This window comes from Triturus cristatus, chromosome 7, assembly GCF_964204655.1.
Source record: "Triturus cristatus chromosome 7, aTriCri1.1, whole genome shotgun sequence".
Lineage (NCBI taxonomy): Eukaryota > Metazoa > Chordata > Amphibia > Caudata > Salamandridae > Triturus > Triturus cristatus.
Genome location: NC_140590.1, coordinates 1,558,750,141 through 1,558,768,181, shown reverse-complemented (window position 1 = coordinate 1,558,768,181; position 18,041 = coordinate 1,558,750,141). Strand labels below are relative to the sequence as shown.

At 45.9% G+C, this 18,041-nt stretch overlaps 1 protein-coding gene across 3 annotated transcripts in view; it reads left to right on the top strand.

The window, feature by feature from the left end:
- The window catches only part of SLC12A5 (solute carrier family 12 member 5), a 1,098,594-nt gene that overhangs the window by 816,424 nt on the left and 264,129 nt on the right, over positions 1-18,041 (top strand). For all 3 annotated transcript variants that reach the window (XM_085619360.1, XM_085619359.1, XM_085619361.1), the window contains exons 6-7: positions 10,458-10,588; positions 16,685-16,926. In XM_085619360.1, the coding sequence (XP_085475486.1) occupies positions 10,458-10,588; positions 16,685-16,926 (373 nt within the window). The remainder of the gene's footprint in view (positions 1-10,457; positions 10,589-16,684; positions 16,927-18,041) is intronic.

Sequence of the window (18,041 nt, the reverse complement as noted above, 5' to 3'; positions counted from 1 at the left end):
ATCTCTCCGTGCCCGAGCCGGAGAGATTAATGAATGAGTTAATGAATTCAGTTGTCCGCTGTCAGCGTGTCTGAGTGTGTGTGTATGTGCGTGCGTGTGCTTACATGTGTGTGTTCTGTGAGTGTATGTGTCTATTCTCCTGTATTTTGACCAGGAAGGGTGAGCAATGTAAGAGAGCCCCCCCCCCTAGTCTTTTGTTGATAGATGTATTGGACGCGGTGGTGGTGGCAGGCCAGTGCTTAATTTGAGCTGGTGCTTTCTGGTGTCCGGCATCAGCACCTAATTGTCAGCACGGGAACTTATGACAGTATGCCACATGGAGGCGCTGTTTGCATTACTTAGAGATGAGCACAACAACAACAGGTGTTTAATAACTCTATTGGCTAATACCTGCCGCCCAAGCCATTCTCAGAACTTTTCGGGGCCTGGAATAAACTGAATTGTCACACTTGTAGGAGTATGATGATTAGTAGTTGTGTTGGTACACTGTCATTGGCAGCTCTGGCAGGGGCAACAGATCTTGCAAGTAGCAGTGGCCTCCTGATGAGGGCCCTGGCACTTCATTTTTTTTACAAAATAAACACTGTCTGGTTGGCTCAGTAATCCCTTGCTCCCCCATGGAAGGTTCTTTGTGTATGTGTATCTGTGACAGCCTGTTGCACGTCCTTCTTTGAAGTGCACCTGCTTTCAATGGAGTCCGGTGGTGGTGGGGGTGGCGGGGTGGCAAAAGGGAGGTGTGTGCATGTGTGTGATGTTTCTGCTCCATTTGGAGGAAGAAAAGGGTCACATGTCTGTGTCAGTCTGTGTGCCCTGCTGCACAGATTGGATATAGGCCAGGTCATCACAAGAGCATCCTGAGAATATTTCCTGGTTATTTGGTAAAAAGCCCAGTGAGAGTAGTAGAGCATCCAAAGACGGCAACAGTGTGACTAAAGGGGGTACACAGCAGACCTGAGGGTGGGCAAAGAGTGGTCGACGGTGTGCAGAGCACAGGTGAGGGTGTCCAGCATTCAAGAGAAGGAACGAAGAATGAGGTTGATTATGTAGATCATTTTTTAGACCTATAAATGGTGTATCTGTTTGAAAGGTTCCTTTTCAGATATATCCTCAAACAGAGAAGAGTAAGGCAGGGGCGGAAACGCCGCATATATGGCGGTTGTGCCGGCCCCCGATGACGCCACGGGGAGGCGGGCCAGGCCACGCACAATTGTGATGCGGCGGGCGCGCCTCCCTTGGGATTGGTTGGCCGGCTCGTGCCCCAGAAGTGATAGTGATCACGGCCTAGACCCCCTCTTCCTTTGACTTACAACCCCTATTAATGTCCCCTTTCCCGGTGCCAAAGTTGCCCGCCTCCTATTTACCCCTAAGGCGGCAAGTCATTTATCACAAGGGATTAGGGGTCGTTATGTGGATCAGTTTTCAGACCTATAAATGGTTCCTCTGTTTGAAAGGTTCCTTTTTAGATATATCCTCAAACAGAGAACTAAGCATTTCATAATCAACAAGTTACTTAATTAACATATATAGACCCTTGAAAATTGTTATTTGCAGTTAGGAAGATACCTTGGGCCAACTCCATACAGAACACTTGGGGGCATTTCAGCAACAACCGGCGATAATTATCGCTAAGCGCACTTAGCGTTAGGATAATTATCGCCGGCTAGCGTGGATTTTTATCTCTGAGATCGCGTGTTACTAGCAACGCTTATCTCAAAAGCGATAAAAATCCTAGCGCTAACTGCCAAACGTGAGATTATCGCTGGAAACCGAGCGATAATCTCACAAAGTTTGGCGTTAGCTTGATGATAAACTTAGCCATGATATCCACCTTCCAAAGGATATCATGGCTAAGTCAGTCCTGAAGCAGGCGTAAGGAAAGTAGCGATAACAGGGGTTATCGCTACTTTTCTTGCCGCTATGCTTCATAGCGTGGGGCTTGATGATAGGAGAAATGTCACTTAGCGACATTTCTCCAGTCATGTCAGGTCAGGAACGCCCACTTTGCATCTCATTAGAGATGCAAAGATGGGCGTTAAGAATTCGTACGCTAATGCAAGGTTTCACGAGATAGCGTGACCTTGCTGATTAGGCGATAAAATTATCGCCGCTTTTCGGCCGAAAACGGCCACAAAAGCGGCAATAATTTTCTATCGCCGCCTTGTAGATATGCCCCTTAGCTCCTTACAAGGGAAAATATCTCAGCAGGCAGGAGAACAGCTACCCCCCTACCCTAACCCCTCCACTTCCTCATCCTGCCAACAATAAGCATCCTTATAAACCCTACTGTTTATGGTCTGGTGTGATAGCTCAGCTGTCACCAGACAATATTGTGAGTATCACTAGAGAGGGGCTTTGACTCCACCCACATGTTGGGAGTAAAGAGTACATGTTTGGATTGGGCAGAGGTTGTGTGCTTCCTCAAAAAACTGCTTGCCCTCTAGCAGCTGTGATTATTCTATTTATTTATCCAGCAGGCTGAGCTTGAATTTTCAGTGGCACACACATGACATTGTAACGCTGTGAGAGGCTTGCCTGGTATATGATGTACACTTATGTAAGTGGAGACCCTGTACCAGTTCAGACAATCCTTATGGTGATTTGGGAGGTCTTAGAAAACCATAGAAAGCTCTCTAAGTGGTAGCTGTGGAGAGCGGCCTTTACGCTTAGTCAAGAAGGAGTGTAAAGCAGCTTTTTTTTTTACCAGACTGCAATCTTATAGGTATAGATGAAATGAAAAATTACCACACAAGGTATTTATAAAAATATGTATTTATTGTATAATACTCACTAACATGTTTAGATATCTCCTACTCAGAGATATGCACAATGCACACAATACTTTGCATAGAAAGTACGTAAATAGCACAGAATACACAGTGAACCCCGGGGGGGGGGCACAACCATATATTAAGAAAATGGTATAAGAACCACAACTCATTTCAAGACAATGTCCAGAGGACGTAGAAGTGTTGGGGACCCATGGAACCACCGAAGGAGAGTGACTAGAAACCCCAGGGAGATCGTGTGCAGTGTGGGAACACGACCGTGTTCTCCGTACAAATCAACGTGTAAGTTGCGGTTGCAATTTTAAAGAAAAAGGACCCTTCCCAGTGGACTCTGAAGAAACCCCGTGGAAGACAGAAGGTTGGAGAGCCACCCCCCCCCCCCCCCCCCAGTTGATATCATAGTACCCATGTTACCTACACCAGGGAAGCCGGGTGCATAGGTGTGAAGTTGTGTCAGAAACAGCTGTGGAACCCAATATAGGGCTTCAGGAAAGTGCTGCTGCTGGAGAAGGAGAAAGTGTCTGGTGGAATCCAAAGGTGGATTCAAGTTGAGAGGTACCTGTAAGCAGATTGGATAGAGTCTATGTCACTCAGGAGTGACCCGGAGACCTGGATGACGAATGCCCACCGACGTCTGGTGTTGCAGGAGAGTTGACGGTGACCTTGACTCTACATCTGTGAAGACCAGGCGATGCTGAGGAAGACCAGGAGCCATGCATGAGCTGTCCCACTTCAGATATCGAGAGTTGAGGGGTCAGTGTCTGTCGGAAGCACCAACAAGCCTTGGCATCTGCAAACAATGTGAAAGTCGAAGATGGTGCAATGTCGGGACCAGCAAGGCCCAGGGGACTCACCACAAACAGGGCAGTCAGGGCAGGCCCCGAGCAATCAGGGAGCCCAAAATAAACAAAGGTGACTCTCAACAGGACCCACAGGCCGGGGGCACTGGAGTCGCGAGAGGACCTCAATAAGCTCGCCAAAACATGCAGGCCACAAGGCAAACGATGCAGTGTGAACAAAGATTCTGGTCAATGGAGATGCATGAGGTGTGGGCTACTTGGAGCCCGAAGATCTTGGTGGAAGGAAGCCAACAAGCCTTTGCAACAGCAAGTTGACGAGGTGCACAGGGGTTCAGTTCTTGCAGTTCCTACGAGGGATACTGGCCTCAAACATGGTGAGAGGGTAGGGCAGGCCTCGAGAGATGTGGAGAATCAACACCTGTGTTGCTTAGCCTTTTGTAGTCCGTGGGAGCTCAGGATCAGCAGACCGGTCAGCTTCGTTGCAGTGCCTGCAGATGCAGGGAAGTGACTCCTTCACTCCAAGGGAGATTACTTCAATTGTCTTTGATGCCCACCCGCTTTGGAAGGTTACTGTATGGTTCACAGGTGCAAACAATGCAGCAGACTGGAAGGGAGACGACAAATCTAGGGACCTACACCCAGGTAAGCCCTTAAGTACCCTAAGGAAAGGGTTGGGATGATTCAGGGTTCCCTCCCAGGGGAGGGACTTGACAGTGGGGACGATACTCCCATGTCCTTTGTCCAGTTTTGCGTCAGAGAGGGGGCCAACGGCTACCAGAGCAGGTTTGACCTGGACTATGCAAGGAGGCACCAAATGTGCCCCTTATGCAGGTTGAGTGGCTCTGGAAAGCGCACCCACCTGGACCCAATACACTAAATCCTGTCTGGGAGGTGGTCACACCTCCCTGTGACAGGATACATATCGTTCCGCCCTTCCCTGCTCGAGCTTGGCTCAGCAGCAGGAGGGCAGAATTGTGTCTCTGGCAGGCAGCAGCCATGTTGTGTTGTCCGGGTCTAGAAGACTAGCACTGGGAGCACTTAGAGCCCAACAGAGGCCCGTTCCAGTGCTTGGAATTATACCTCCCATACCGTTTACGGTGTGGGGGTATGATTCCAACATGTTTGAAACCAAACAAGATAGGATTTGTTGCAGCCAGTTTCGAGATGGTCATCACTTATGTATGCGGTGCCCCTTTATATGGTATATGGCTGTTTCACTTACAACCCGGGAGAATGGACTCAGTAAGCTGTAGGGGTCTCCTGCTCATGCAGGGGCACACTTAGAACCAAGCACCCTGCCTTCAGGATTGAAAATGTCCTGCTACAGGGGTGACTTATAAGTTTTAAGTGCAGTGACCCTAGATATAGGAAACCTATATCTTTTTCGTAAGTGGTGCTAGCACCAGCTTACACAGGCTGCAATAGCAGGCCTGTAGTTACAGTTTGAATGGTCTCCCATGGGTGGCATAATTCATGCTTTAGCCCATGGGGGACCTTTGGGATACCTATGCGCTGGCTACCTTAGTACCATATGCTAAGGACTGACAAGGGTGCCTCAGTATCCAATCTGGGATGTACCTAAGTACTAAACATAACAATTTAAGGGAGAAAGCAGAGAGACTGGGGTCCTGGTTAGTATGATCCCAGTCAGACTAGCTTAGCACCAGGCAAAAAGTGGGGGTAATCATAAAAGCAGATCCTACTTTCCTATAAACACTATCAAAGTGTCTTAGAGAATTAGAAAATGTATGGTGTGTTTGGCTCTCTCTGTCAGCAGCATAGATGAGAGGAGGGCAGTCACTAACTTACATGGATTTTTAGGTCTGGCTTGACAGTGCAACCGTCACCTGAAATTTTAACCTACACCAATATTATTCTACAGTTCTTTGCTTTCACACAAAACCATATGCTATTTACTTGTAATGCTTAACATTATCATAAGCACTCCTTTAAAGCCAGAACTATTATCGTTGCCAATGATTGTTTTCATGTGCCAATGCTTGTCCTATAACCTTCACCTTTTTAAGTTTTAATGAGGTCCTCTCTCTCCATGACACTGGTGCTGCTAGAACTACCTACTGAAATGCTTTAATTTGACGAGATGTTTGAGGTAAATGTACTTTTTTTAACTTAAAAATGTGTGCATTGCACTAGTCAAACTAGGTATTTTACAAACTGTTTTCTTTAATAATGTATATATTCTGGCTGTGACTCCCCCTGAAAAAACACTTTAGAAATTAGTATAAACTGGTGGTCAGGCTCACAGCATTTCACATTAATTTCTTTTCAGAAAGGTGCTGTTTCAATCCCGCTGTGAATCAATCACCCACTGGTCAGTGTCTTCCTGCTCCCACCAAATTGATATGAAGGTGGAAAAGCAGGGGCATAACTCAGGCCCATATAGCCTCTGCAGTGTAGGAGGGCCCCAAGCCTCAGGGCCCCCCAATTCTTCAAGGGAAGGGCCCATTGTGCCAAAGGCCAATGAATATCTGTGAGGTATGGGAGACTCCGCAGCCAATCTTCACATTCTGCGGGGGAGCCTCATCATTTCGCGTTATGCCACTGTGGAAAAGGAAGAGTTACTGACTGGGAAGGCCTAGGTTCTGTTGCCCATCGCTACTTCAGGTGGGCAAGTGAACCCTTGAAGATGAGTAGCCCACCTTGACTAGATCCCCCAACCTTATACAGAGGTCTCCCACCCAGGATTCAAGAATTTCTGGACCTGATAATATCCTGTCTGAACTCTACACATGGTCTCTATATTGGATTCTGTAAAAAAGAATTATAAAACTACAATGAATCCAGACTGGAGTGGCGAGATAACTTCTTAACTCAAACAGACCGGCCCTCATTACTTCTGCTCTCAAATCACTTTCTGGTTACTAGTGCCAAGAAGAATATCCTTCAAAGCCCTCTGCACTATACACAGGGAAACCAAAAGGCAGGAACAACCTTTTTACCACCTAAACTCAGGTCATACAACCATGGAAAACACTTAGGTTAAGTTTGGTCCCTCACCTAATACCACCCTCTGATGATTAAAAATAAAAAACAACACCACCTAAGTGGGGGGGGGGTCCTTCTCATTACACAACTGCAAGCTATAGAATACACTCCCAAAGTGGACAAGAATCATCAACAACCATGCGGAAATCAGGCAAGAGACATGGATTTTCCCAAATGCAGAACCCAACTCATTTCGTGCTGCCGCCATTGAGTGGCTTGTATCTGCTGCTTGTGATTCTAGTCGCACACTCCTTTCTTACAACCACTACTGTAAACGGTGTGTTTGTGCGGCTGCACCATGTCTGGAGCCCACTCTTCACGCCTCAAACACAACACCAAAAGCCAACACTACAACCAACACCCTTCACCCATTCATGCACTGCAGATGTTGTAGTTAGCCAACTGGAAAGTACCGATGGGGCTTCGACAAGTGAGGGAACGCTATATAATGCCACTAACAGTACAATCCCCAGTAGCGACTGAACTGCCACCTCTTCATAGAACATTACCTCTGTGCACAATAGTGATCACCGCCAACGAATGATGGGTTTCCTCGAAAAAGACCCTGAATCGTATCTCAGGGCACTTGCTCGTGTTCAGTGCCCCCATCATGCTCTGAAATTAAGGCAACACTTTACACCCTTAGTTACATACATACAAAGTCATGCCTATTGTGTGGTCATATATTTCAAGGAGAGATTCGACATGGTCGATAGATCATTACTGTAAGAAGAGTTTAGGCTAATGGGACTAGATGAAGCTTTAATCAGCCTGAAAACACTGAGGTGCAAGGATACCTCGCTTGAGAACCAGGAAACATCATCAGATATGCTTAAAATCACAACTTTAAATGGCTTAAAACTGAGCCTTATAAGAACGCAGGATTCAACACCGCCTAAAGGTTGGTACTCAGCAAGGTACTAATATCCGAAATTAAAATAGTATCTAAAACTCAGAACTGTCCGAGACAGTTAAAGTTATGTTTTCAGGCACATGCTCTCTAATGATTACCAAAGAACTAAAAGAGTGTCATCCGGTTAAAAAAAAACAGGGCATAGATTGAGAAAACCATATTGAACCACAGGATGTGGTATTAAGCGATGATGACTGAGTAACATTGTTCTTCCAGTGAAACTGAAGCAAATGGTATTTAAATCTTTTAAGGGACTTAAAGATTTTGACTGAGATTTTGAGGAAACACAAAAGGGGCCATAATTGGAGCCTATGAGGCAAAGGATGTCCCCACAAAGTGTACCCGGAGTTGCAAAATGGGGTGCTAATGCTGGCAATTCTGCATCACTGTACATTGGTGGGGTAGATGGTATAGGGCCTTGGTGGCACAGCTGCCTACCTGACAGAAGGCTGCAACTCAAGAGACCGGGTCAGTGCTCCTATAGATAAGTTGGTGTCGCTAGCTATGATGGAGCAGGAGTTGTATACTCAAAGCCACTGGAATTCTGCAATTCTTTTTTGTATAATTATAAATGTGCCCCATTTGCCACGTATTCCATTATCTGCTTGATGATCTACGGATTTATTTATTTTTAAATCTACCTTAAACAAAGGTTGACTTCTCAACTTTCAGTTGCTTGTTGATGTTTTTGGGTGTTAAACTGGTACTGATGAGGTGAAACCTTTGCCCGTGCAGTGTTAACATGCTTAAAAATAACAAATTAATGAAGTCATAGTTTCATAAATTGTGCCGCCTTATGCCACATAATTTGCCTTTTCTTGCCATATAAATGAGTCTATTTTGCTCCTCCCCTGCTGTATACTTGCCCTGCGTACATTATGCCACCCAAACAAAACAGCAGGTAGAAAGAGTACAAAGGGAGTCTAGTGAGGTAGGAAATACTATCTCTAGTAAGGACTTTTCTAACGCTCACAGACTGGTAAATGAGGGTTTTACTAAGTCCCACAGCACCATATTATTTGCATATCTCTTTAATTGCCACAACCCTCGTCATTATGAGCGGAACAATGGTTGCTAGGAAGGCAGAATGTTGGAAAGGGCTCACAATCCTTAGGTAAACTCGGCATTTGCTTCTCCTGCTCTCACAGGGTAAGGTCCTCTTTTATTTTTCTTGCTCCTTGCTTATCCTGTTTTTTCACCAGTTTTGTTTTTTTCTCCGGCAACATTCATCACAGAATGTCTTGCCCTTCAGCTTTTCTTTCTGCTGTACTTTAAATGTCATCATGTTAATGTGTTGGGCGGCGCCTAAATAACTGATATCTACAACTCATCGTTACCTGCGAATGGGAAGAAAGGAGTTGTAAAGATGATGGAAGGATAAATGGAGGTTAGGTTCTAAAACAAAAGCGGGTTATTAGATATTTAAAGGATTGAATGTAGCTGTATTATTTTCATATCGAGAAAGTATCCATATTTTTCTCGCGCTGCTGTTTGTTACTTGGAAAAATGTAGCAAAAACTATTGTGATATAAACAAGAATGTGCCTATAGTGGTTACGAATTTTACGTGTGCGGGGTCGAGATTCTTTTCCACATGGGTACAAATATTCCTAAATCTGTTTCCGATCTCTAAGTCAGCTCCTACAAGGCGAGCATTAGGGCAGTGCGACTGGTGCAGCCGCACTGGGCGCTGACCTATTAAGGGGGTGCTGACCTCAGGAGGGGGGGCGGGGGGGGGTTGTTTTTAGCAATAACTTAAGCTTGGAGAGATTAGGTGCACTTTTGCCCAGTGGTAGTGAGAGAATGCAAGGAGGCGCTCATAGGGTGTGGGGGCGACAAAAATGATTGTCGCGCCGGGCCCCACCAGCGCTAAAGCCGGCCCTGAGCTCCTAAAACTATACTACAGACAAATCCTCAGCATGGTCTTAAGTGCAAACCTGTCAGAAGTAAAGCGCTGGATCTGGGTACCACAGAAACCGCCCCTGTTAGCAAGACCTCCCAGTTTACTGGACTCCCGCTTCTCGATAGGTCAGCCCTCATTTGCTCTCAGGTGTCCCAAACTCAGGTTTAGTGCATGATGCCTTCTTAGTTTAGAATTTGACAATTTTTTGACTACCGCCCAAGTGATGGTTATGCTGTGCTGATCACGTGAACTGGAGTGGGGAATTTGGGGGTCTGTAGTCTCTACACTAGTAATTTGGCAGCATGGAGCGCTCTCTCTCATTAAGATAGCCCTCACCTGATGAGACTGCCCCAGCCTGGTGAGATGCCATCTTCTGTTAGTCCTCCTGCTGTCAATGCAGCCTCCTCGGGCCAGTGTTGCCAGCTTTACAAGCCTGGCGGGGTCTCTGCTGCCAGTGCCGTCACTCAGGTATAAATTCATCCATCCGAGCACAGATTTCACATTTCTGAGCCCCAAATGAGTGTATTTAACCCTTTCTAGTATTACTGATAAGTCTTGGAATGGGTGCACCCCTGATTGGAATTGCATACAAATCTGGTAAGTGCGCCCACTGCTCTTTTGCACCCCACCTCCCACAAACCAGATGAATGTACTTATTGGTAGAACCAGTCCATCTAGAGAAGAAAGCCCGCAACATTCCAAGGTGTGTGTTGCCTGTGGTATTCACCTACCTCCTGCTGTCAATGCTTCCAAGTTGTGGTGTGTGCATACACACAGAAACCTCTCAACAAGGCGCACTTTGCCCCCTGTGTCGCCCGTTGCCTCGTATATCTTGATATCTCTCTACTCCAACTATTCAATTGTGGCACCTACAGTCAGCGCCCGCTTCACCTTGGTACATACGTTAACTGCCCAACCATCAGATCTTCATATTGTGTGTGCCCACCCCCTGCTGTTATAACTCTGGTCTCTTCGGCTGGATTTGGGCTCTGCATTGGTAGTTTTGGTTGTTAACTGCTAGTAACCACAGGTGTTTTTCCTTTTCTGCAGCTGGGGGTTCCTACTACATGATCTCGCGGTCTCTGGGACCAGAATTTGGAGGAGCAGTTGGGCTCTGCTTCTACCTTGGCACCACCTTCGCAGGCGCCATGTATATTCTCGGGACCATCGAAATTCTGATGGTAAGTGAGTGCTCGTTGGAGTTTGGGAGACATAAATGGAGGCTGGGTGCGAGTGGGACCCAAGAGATTAGGGATTGCAAAGAATATTTGCTGTTGAGGGCAGATAGGAATCATGAGACTATGTAGTTTTCCATTTCATTACTACCTTTTCTGTCCCCTTTCCCAAAACCAGCAATTCTCTGCCTTTATTTCTTCACTCTATAGCCTGCTACTCAGCCTTTCGTAAAAAAATGAAAACTCTTATTTTCAACATCTAGACTTTTTGCCATATTTCTGCTTCTTTCTATCTCCTTTCTCACAGTATGGTTCCTTCTCTAGCGCCAACACGTTCATTGCCTTGGATATTTGCATGCTTTCCAAATCCACATTCATTCATTCATTCATTCAGGCAGGGCCCCAGAGCATGAGTTGGAGGTCGGCATAAAGAGAAAATCCTCCAAAAATTTAAGATTCATTGGCTGCACCTCTGACTGTACAACTGTCCTGTTTCGAGGACTCATGGTGAGCCGCCGATTGCCTCTCTATGAGCTCTGACAAGGTTCAGAGTTATGTGTTCGAGAAAATTTACTACTGAATCTCAAGGCTAAGTATATCAAGGCATAAGAATATCATTCCCAAAATTTTGAGGACCAAGATATCGAAAGGAATGTGCATAAAAGGGAAGTATAGACTTACCATTCCAAACTCCACATCTACTCACATTGAAGATAGATATTGTCAAGGTACGTGTGTGCGGAGTTAGGTTTCGAAAATCTATGCTTACTTACCTTTTGATAGTTTGGTTTTGATATTGTGTCCCCGATAAATGATTGCCACAATTTTCTAGCTTTGATACTCAGAGGGCATACCGTTTTCGATATGGCGGTCAATCAGGCACCCTATGAAAGTTGTATCTTGTTGGAACCCATGTCAGGCTGAGGTAACTCTAGAATTTAGGGGCATATTAACAAGGGACGGCGATAAATTTCGCAAAGCGCGCTCAGCGCTTGCATATTTATTGCCGGCTATCTCTGGAATTTATCGCCCGGTTAGCGCGTTATCAACAACGCGCATCGCCGAGGCGATAAAAATTCCAGAGATAGTGGTGGAAAACGGCGATATACTAGATGATAGGGCCTGTGGTCTTAGCCACAGAATCCACTCCCCATGTTAAGTATGCCTTAGTCAGGAATTTAACAGACGTTAAATTCCTGCGTTGAGGCATACTTAACGCAATTTAAAAAATCGCTACCCTTCTTTGTTAATATCGCATAGCTGCCTTCGCAATATTTTCCCTGGTTGGTTTCACAGCCACGCCTACTTTGCATCTCATTAGCGATGCAAAGTTAGGCATGCTGGAAACGGGCACTAAGTCAGCAAAACACGCGGTAGCGTGTTTTTGCTGATAAAGCGATGAAATTATCGCCGCTTTTCGCCTGAAAACGGACGCAAAAGCGGCGAGAGTTTCATAGCGCCGCCTTGATAATATGCCCCTTATTTTTATTTAATGAGTTTTATATAGCGCAAGCTAGACCAGAGAAATCGGGTATCAGAGTGCTTTACATGAGCACCAGTTTCGTTACAGATGGACAGATTCATTTTTGTTAGTCACAGGGAGATTAAGTGATTTGCCCCAAATTACTGGATGTTGAGCGTCATTGCCGAGACTCGAACCCGGTTCCCCAGCTTCGAGGTCGACCCCTCTAGCTGTAAAGGTACATCCTCTCTCATTTTATACATTTTACAAGATGCAGTTTATTAATTGATGGACTCAAACCCTAATGGTTGTTTGCTTTCCTTTGAGGGATTAGTAATCCCACAATTGATAGGAGAATTTCAAATTCTTCGACTCATTCATCTGTATTGCCTCTTGTTTCTCCCTTGCAGGTTTCGGGTTTTTTTTCTTACATTTTTGCTGCCATGTTTTACTCTCTGTAGACACATTATTATTTTAGAGCTATCTCGAGGCTTTTCTTATGGAGTATCTTCATGCCTGTGAGTTGCAGGGTACATTCTGGATGATGTAAATGTGGATTTCTTAGACTTTCACAGTCTGCTGTCTCAATAAGAGATGGATCAAAGTTGGTTGTTTGATTCAACCTTAATTTCTCAGGCTATCGGTATATCTGATTGCTCATCTGGGGTCTAGAGACCCTTCTTAAGCGTTAGAGATACCAACAGTAAAATAGCTACGTTAAACCAAAGAGAGCGAACTTTGGGGCATATCAACAAGGGCTTTATCTCTGCTTTTTTGGCTTTAAAAGCCAAAAAAGCAGAGATAAAACTAGCGCCCTATCAACAACAGGGTGCTAACATGCAAATTCGCATGTTAGCACCCTTTTACTCTACGCTTCCCCTTGCATCTCTAATGAGATGCAAAGGGGGCGTTCCAGAGTAAAATAATAGGAGAAATGTCGCTAAGCGACATTTCTCCTATTATCAAGAATATCGCTAACCCTGTTAGAGACAAAAAAAGCAGCACTAACCGCGGTTAACGCTGCTTTTTTACGTCTGGTATTTTTCTGACTTAGCCATGATATCCTATGGAAGGAGGATATCATGGCTAAGTTTGTCTGTCCCTATCAACAAGCTAACGTGAGATTATCGCTGGGTTTCCAGCGATAATCTCACGTTAGCCACTTAGCGTGAGGATTTTTATCGCTATTGAGATAAGCGTTGCTAATAGCACGCTATCTCAGCGAAAAAATCCACGCTAGCCGGCGATAATTATCCTAGGGCTAAGTGCGCTTACCGATAATTATCGCCGGTTGTTGTTGATATGCCCCTTTATTGGTTTATCTCTGGGCACCCTCGGAGGTGACGTGCGAAGGGTGGCTTTCTTCCACTTGTTGGGTGTCACAACTAGTGTCCAGCATTGCTGCCTGTGACTGCAGGCAAGACACCGCTCCCTGAGCAGGAGGAACTTGAAGTAAAACTTCTGGAGTTAGGGGATGTCAGATGTGTGGAGGAGAAGTGCCTCCAGTCCGAGCAACCGCCCCATCTCCAAAAACCGCAGTTTACCTCTAGGGGTGTGCAAAATTCGGGTGATTTGCTTTCACATAATTATGCAAAATGTCAGGAAAATTATCCAAACTTAGACGTGGTGACGTAAAATGCAAATTCATCATTTATTGCTCCATTTTCAAGTGAAATGCATCCTTGTGTGAATGTTTGACATGAGGATGTATTCCGTCCAAAAAATGTGTGAAAACACAGTTGCTGTAAACATAACGTGTATTTGTAAAGTGCACGTTCACCTATGGGTATCTTAGCGCTGAATAACAGATGTTTATTGTTATCCAACTCAATGGTACTCATTTTATCAACCTCAGAAGGATGAAAGGCTGAGTGGACCCGTAGGGATATAAACCTGTGACCATGAGGTCGAACCACTGGCCCCTGTAGTGGGCGGATTAGTTCACTAAGCCACTAGACCCAGTAATTGCTTTGAAGAACAGCCACTCACATTCAGGTTTTTAGGTCTCGCCTGACCCAGCGCATGCGCTGGTCTGGTGAGACTTATTGAGAGGGCTCCAAAAAATGCTACCAGGCTAGCCTAGAGCTACAGTGCATGTGCGCGGGCGCGCGCGCCGCACTTTACCGCGATTGCTTTCACTTTCCCGGCCCCAAGGCCCCTTTGATGTTTGATCGCGATCGCTTTCACTTTCGCGGCCGCACGGCCGCTTGGCATAGCCAATAGGTCTCGCTTTTGGGACCTTATAAGTATTTAGTTATGCAACTGTTGCATGGCTAAACACTTATAAGGTCCCAAAGGCGAGACCTATTGGCTATGCCAATACTTGTTTACCTTGTCATTCTGCCATGAATCATTACGTGAGGTGGTGTAATGACATGATTTCAGGAATTTCCCATAACAAAAATAATGCGAAATTTCCAAAATGAATTTAATTACACCGATGTAATGTAAATTTTTCCCGGGCCTAATCACAAGCTGCTGCACCGCGTAGGCCTGCCACATCAGCTCACCATTTCTGCACTAGTCTCGAAAGGGAAGTGACAGACTGCAGAGACAGCGAGCGACAAACTGCGTGCCTGTCTCTGCAGCTGCTGCTTCATTGTCCCTTACCTCGCTCCTGTTTCCGCAGCTTGTCACTTACCTGCTACTTCGCTGTCACTTCCTTGTCACTGAACTGGAAACGAGTGCAGTGACAGGCTGCAGAGACAGGTGCACACTGACTTGAAGGCGGTAGGCCGCAGAAAGAGAGGGCCGCCGCGCCTATCTTGCAGCCTGCTTCTTTACCACGTAGCTGTACAAGAGGGTATGCCTGTCTCTGGAGCCATTAGACCGGAGTGTGGAAAGGTAACAGAAAAGTCTGCAAGACGCAGAGCCAAGCGCACAGTGACATGGCGGCCGCTGGATGCAGAGACACAGACTCGCTCTGCGTCTCTCTTGCAGCCAGCTGCTTCCCTGTCACTGTCCTAGAAATCGGGAGAGGGAAACAGCAGACATGTCCTCGGTAAGTCCTTCCTCTCTTTCAAGGGCAGCATTCCAAGGAAGCGCGTGTAAGGAGCACAGCAGCTGGGCCCTCGTACTCTCCCATTCAGTCACTCTTGGAGTGACGCATGACGTGCTAAGCAGGGCTCCAGCATCAGGGAGGGTGGACAGGCGGTGAGTGCCAATGAGACCTGGCAGAGGTGGCTCACAAGCAGCAGGGCAGGACACATGGTAAGCACTCTGGATGCGGGTGGGACGGGGGACTGTAGGCATAGTGTGCCATCAAGCTTCTGCGCTGTGCCGCTCTCCTTGTGTGATATTGGTATCGCTTAATGCCACAGCATCTCCGCATTTACAGTGTTTGACGACTGCCCAATGCAAGATGGCGAAAGAGCAACTTGCAGACAGTGGCCCAATGCACACTGTGATCATTTTCACCAAATGAACGCTTCCTTTCTAAGCATTCCAATGGCAGCTCTTCTTTGTTAATGCAAGGACATGTGATGAATGCAGAGAAGTGTGGTTCAATGATTAGAGCGGCAGACCCTGATGCAGAGGTCTAGCCCGGGACCAGGGTTCAATTCCCCGCCTCGGCGGGTCTTGGGCTCAAAAAATTCCACGGACCTGATAATTCTCGCCTTGGTGCCATTCCAATCATGGAGTCCCACTCTGCAACTCTGGGCAATAGCTTGCTTAATCTCCACAATGGCCCCCACAATGCTAAGGATGCCTGGCCTCCACCTTGGGGGTGCCCAGGAGTGGATGCCTCACAGGGAAAGCCAGGATGGGTTCCACAGTGGTATTTGTACAAGCGCCTTGAGACCCTTGCGGGTGAGTAGTGCGCTATACAAATATCAATTTACATTTTTACATTTACAGCTACTTCCTGCCCAGTAGCAGGGCCGTCTTAACAGCATTACAGGCCCCCGGGCAAAGTAGTGCACTGGGCCCTGCTTACACAACCACTCACTAGAATAAAAATGTTTAACGGAAAATTAGTATTAAATTCTGGTCTGCATTGGGCCCCTATGCTCGTGGGGACTGGGGCAACTGCTCAGCGTGCCCATGCATTAAGACGGCACTGCCCAGTAGTTCATTTTTTTGAAAAATACACTCCATTTGGTTATCCGTTGTGGCTCTAAAGCCTCAATAAACCAAAAGTTAAAAAGGGAAGAGTGATATATGGTGTAAAGGGTAGTGTATGGAGAGGTTAGGGGATGGGCAGACAAAATAGCTTGAGGAAGAGGAAACAGGAGCACTAGAGAGAGCAGAGACATAACGTGAACAGAGACGAATCGTGTGGCAACGGAAAAGAAAGTGTGAGCTAGCCAAGTGGGCTATTGCACCTTCTGGAGAGATCTATGTGTCACCCAGAAGTTTGGTCCTGATGTGGTCGACTCAGCCTCTCATCAGAATAAACAAATTGTATTTTATAATATTAAAAACTATTGTTAAGTACCAAGAGAAGTTCTGACTGTAACATTCATTGTATAAATAGAAGTGAAGCAGGTGTTTGTTCTAGGAGAAGGAAGTCAGTAGATGGACGGAAGGGGCATCACTAAAATACAGATGAAGGAAAAGAGAGGAAGGCAGACGAGAGATGCAGGATGGTCAAGTACCGGGTTGAAGACTAACTTGTCCTGTGTGTCATCTCCTTGCAGACTTACCTCTTTCCAGCAATGGCTATCTTCAAGTCCGACGATGCAGCAGGGGAGCCAGCAGCCCTCCTGAACAACATGCGTGTTTACGGCACCTGCGTGCTCAGCTTCATGGCTCTCGTGGTGTTTGTGGGCGTGAAGTACGTCAATAAGTTTGCCCTGGTCTTCTTGGGTTGCGTCATCCTCTCCATCCTGGCGATCTACGCTGGCGTCATCAAATCCGCATTTGAACCGCCAGATTTCCCGTAAGTATGAGAGTGGGACTGGCGGGCGTGGTGGGGCTTAATACTCGAAGATGATGGTGAGTATGTGGTATCCACCAAGAGGGAATAATTCCACCAGGAATGAGTGCATGGGGGAATGCTCTCTATTAAAGGGTCACAGTAGATCCCAATCTCTGAGTACTGACTAAAGCATGAAGATGCGTCGCAGAAGACAGTATACAAGCACCCATTATTGACACAAGCATCGTCTTCACAACTACCAGCCAAACAACTTGTGCTTTACTTTGGTTGGCCACAGTCTTTGGTTGTAGTAGGAAGTGTGCCACTGTCTCTCTGTTTCGCTGCCTCTGTCTTCTTCTGCTGCCATTTTGTTCACGTATCACCACTTTGATAAACCCGTCCCTTATCTTCACTAAAGACCAGATTGCATTGTCCTGGGTCTTTTTGGCGAAGGCCTATCATATCACTACCCATTCTGGGTAAAAGCCATTACTGTGCGTCATCACAAAATTTGTGCACACTTAGGATTTCTCGAAAAATACATACTCTTCATTAAAGCCAAATATAATTTCAATGTAGTCTGTAGCAACATGACACATTGTATAATAAAAGGATTATGAAATATGCCACACAATTATCTTGCCTCTAAGAATGTAGCTTAACTAGGTCAAAGGAAGTCTTGTTCTTCCTGCATTTAAATATTTTACAGTTTTATATAGTGGGTGCAGGACCTAATGTTGATAAAACACTTTCTACTGATATTGGTCGTTTAGATCTTAAAAATACTTTTTGGACTGTCTTTCTGTCAAAAGCATAGTCCGACCATGGTCTTCCCTAGATGTTCATGGAAAAACCACAGCTGGCCATGGTTAACATTAGAAAAATCATAAACAGCCAAAGTTGGATCTTAGAGAGAGCATGACCAGTTGTGGTTGATCATGCAGAAACCATAACTAACCCTAATTTACCATGGCCATACATACAATGGACAGATAATAGAAAAGCTGTGCGACATCATGGTCAACCATGGAGAAACAAGAAACAACCATAGCTGACCATGAAGGAATGATGGAAATCCATAGTTGATCATGGAGAAAACCATGCACACCATGAACAAGCATGCTTGACCATGGAAA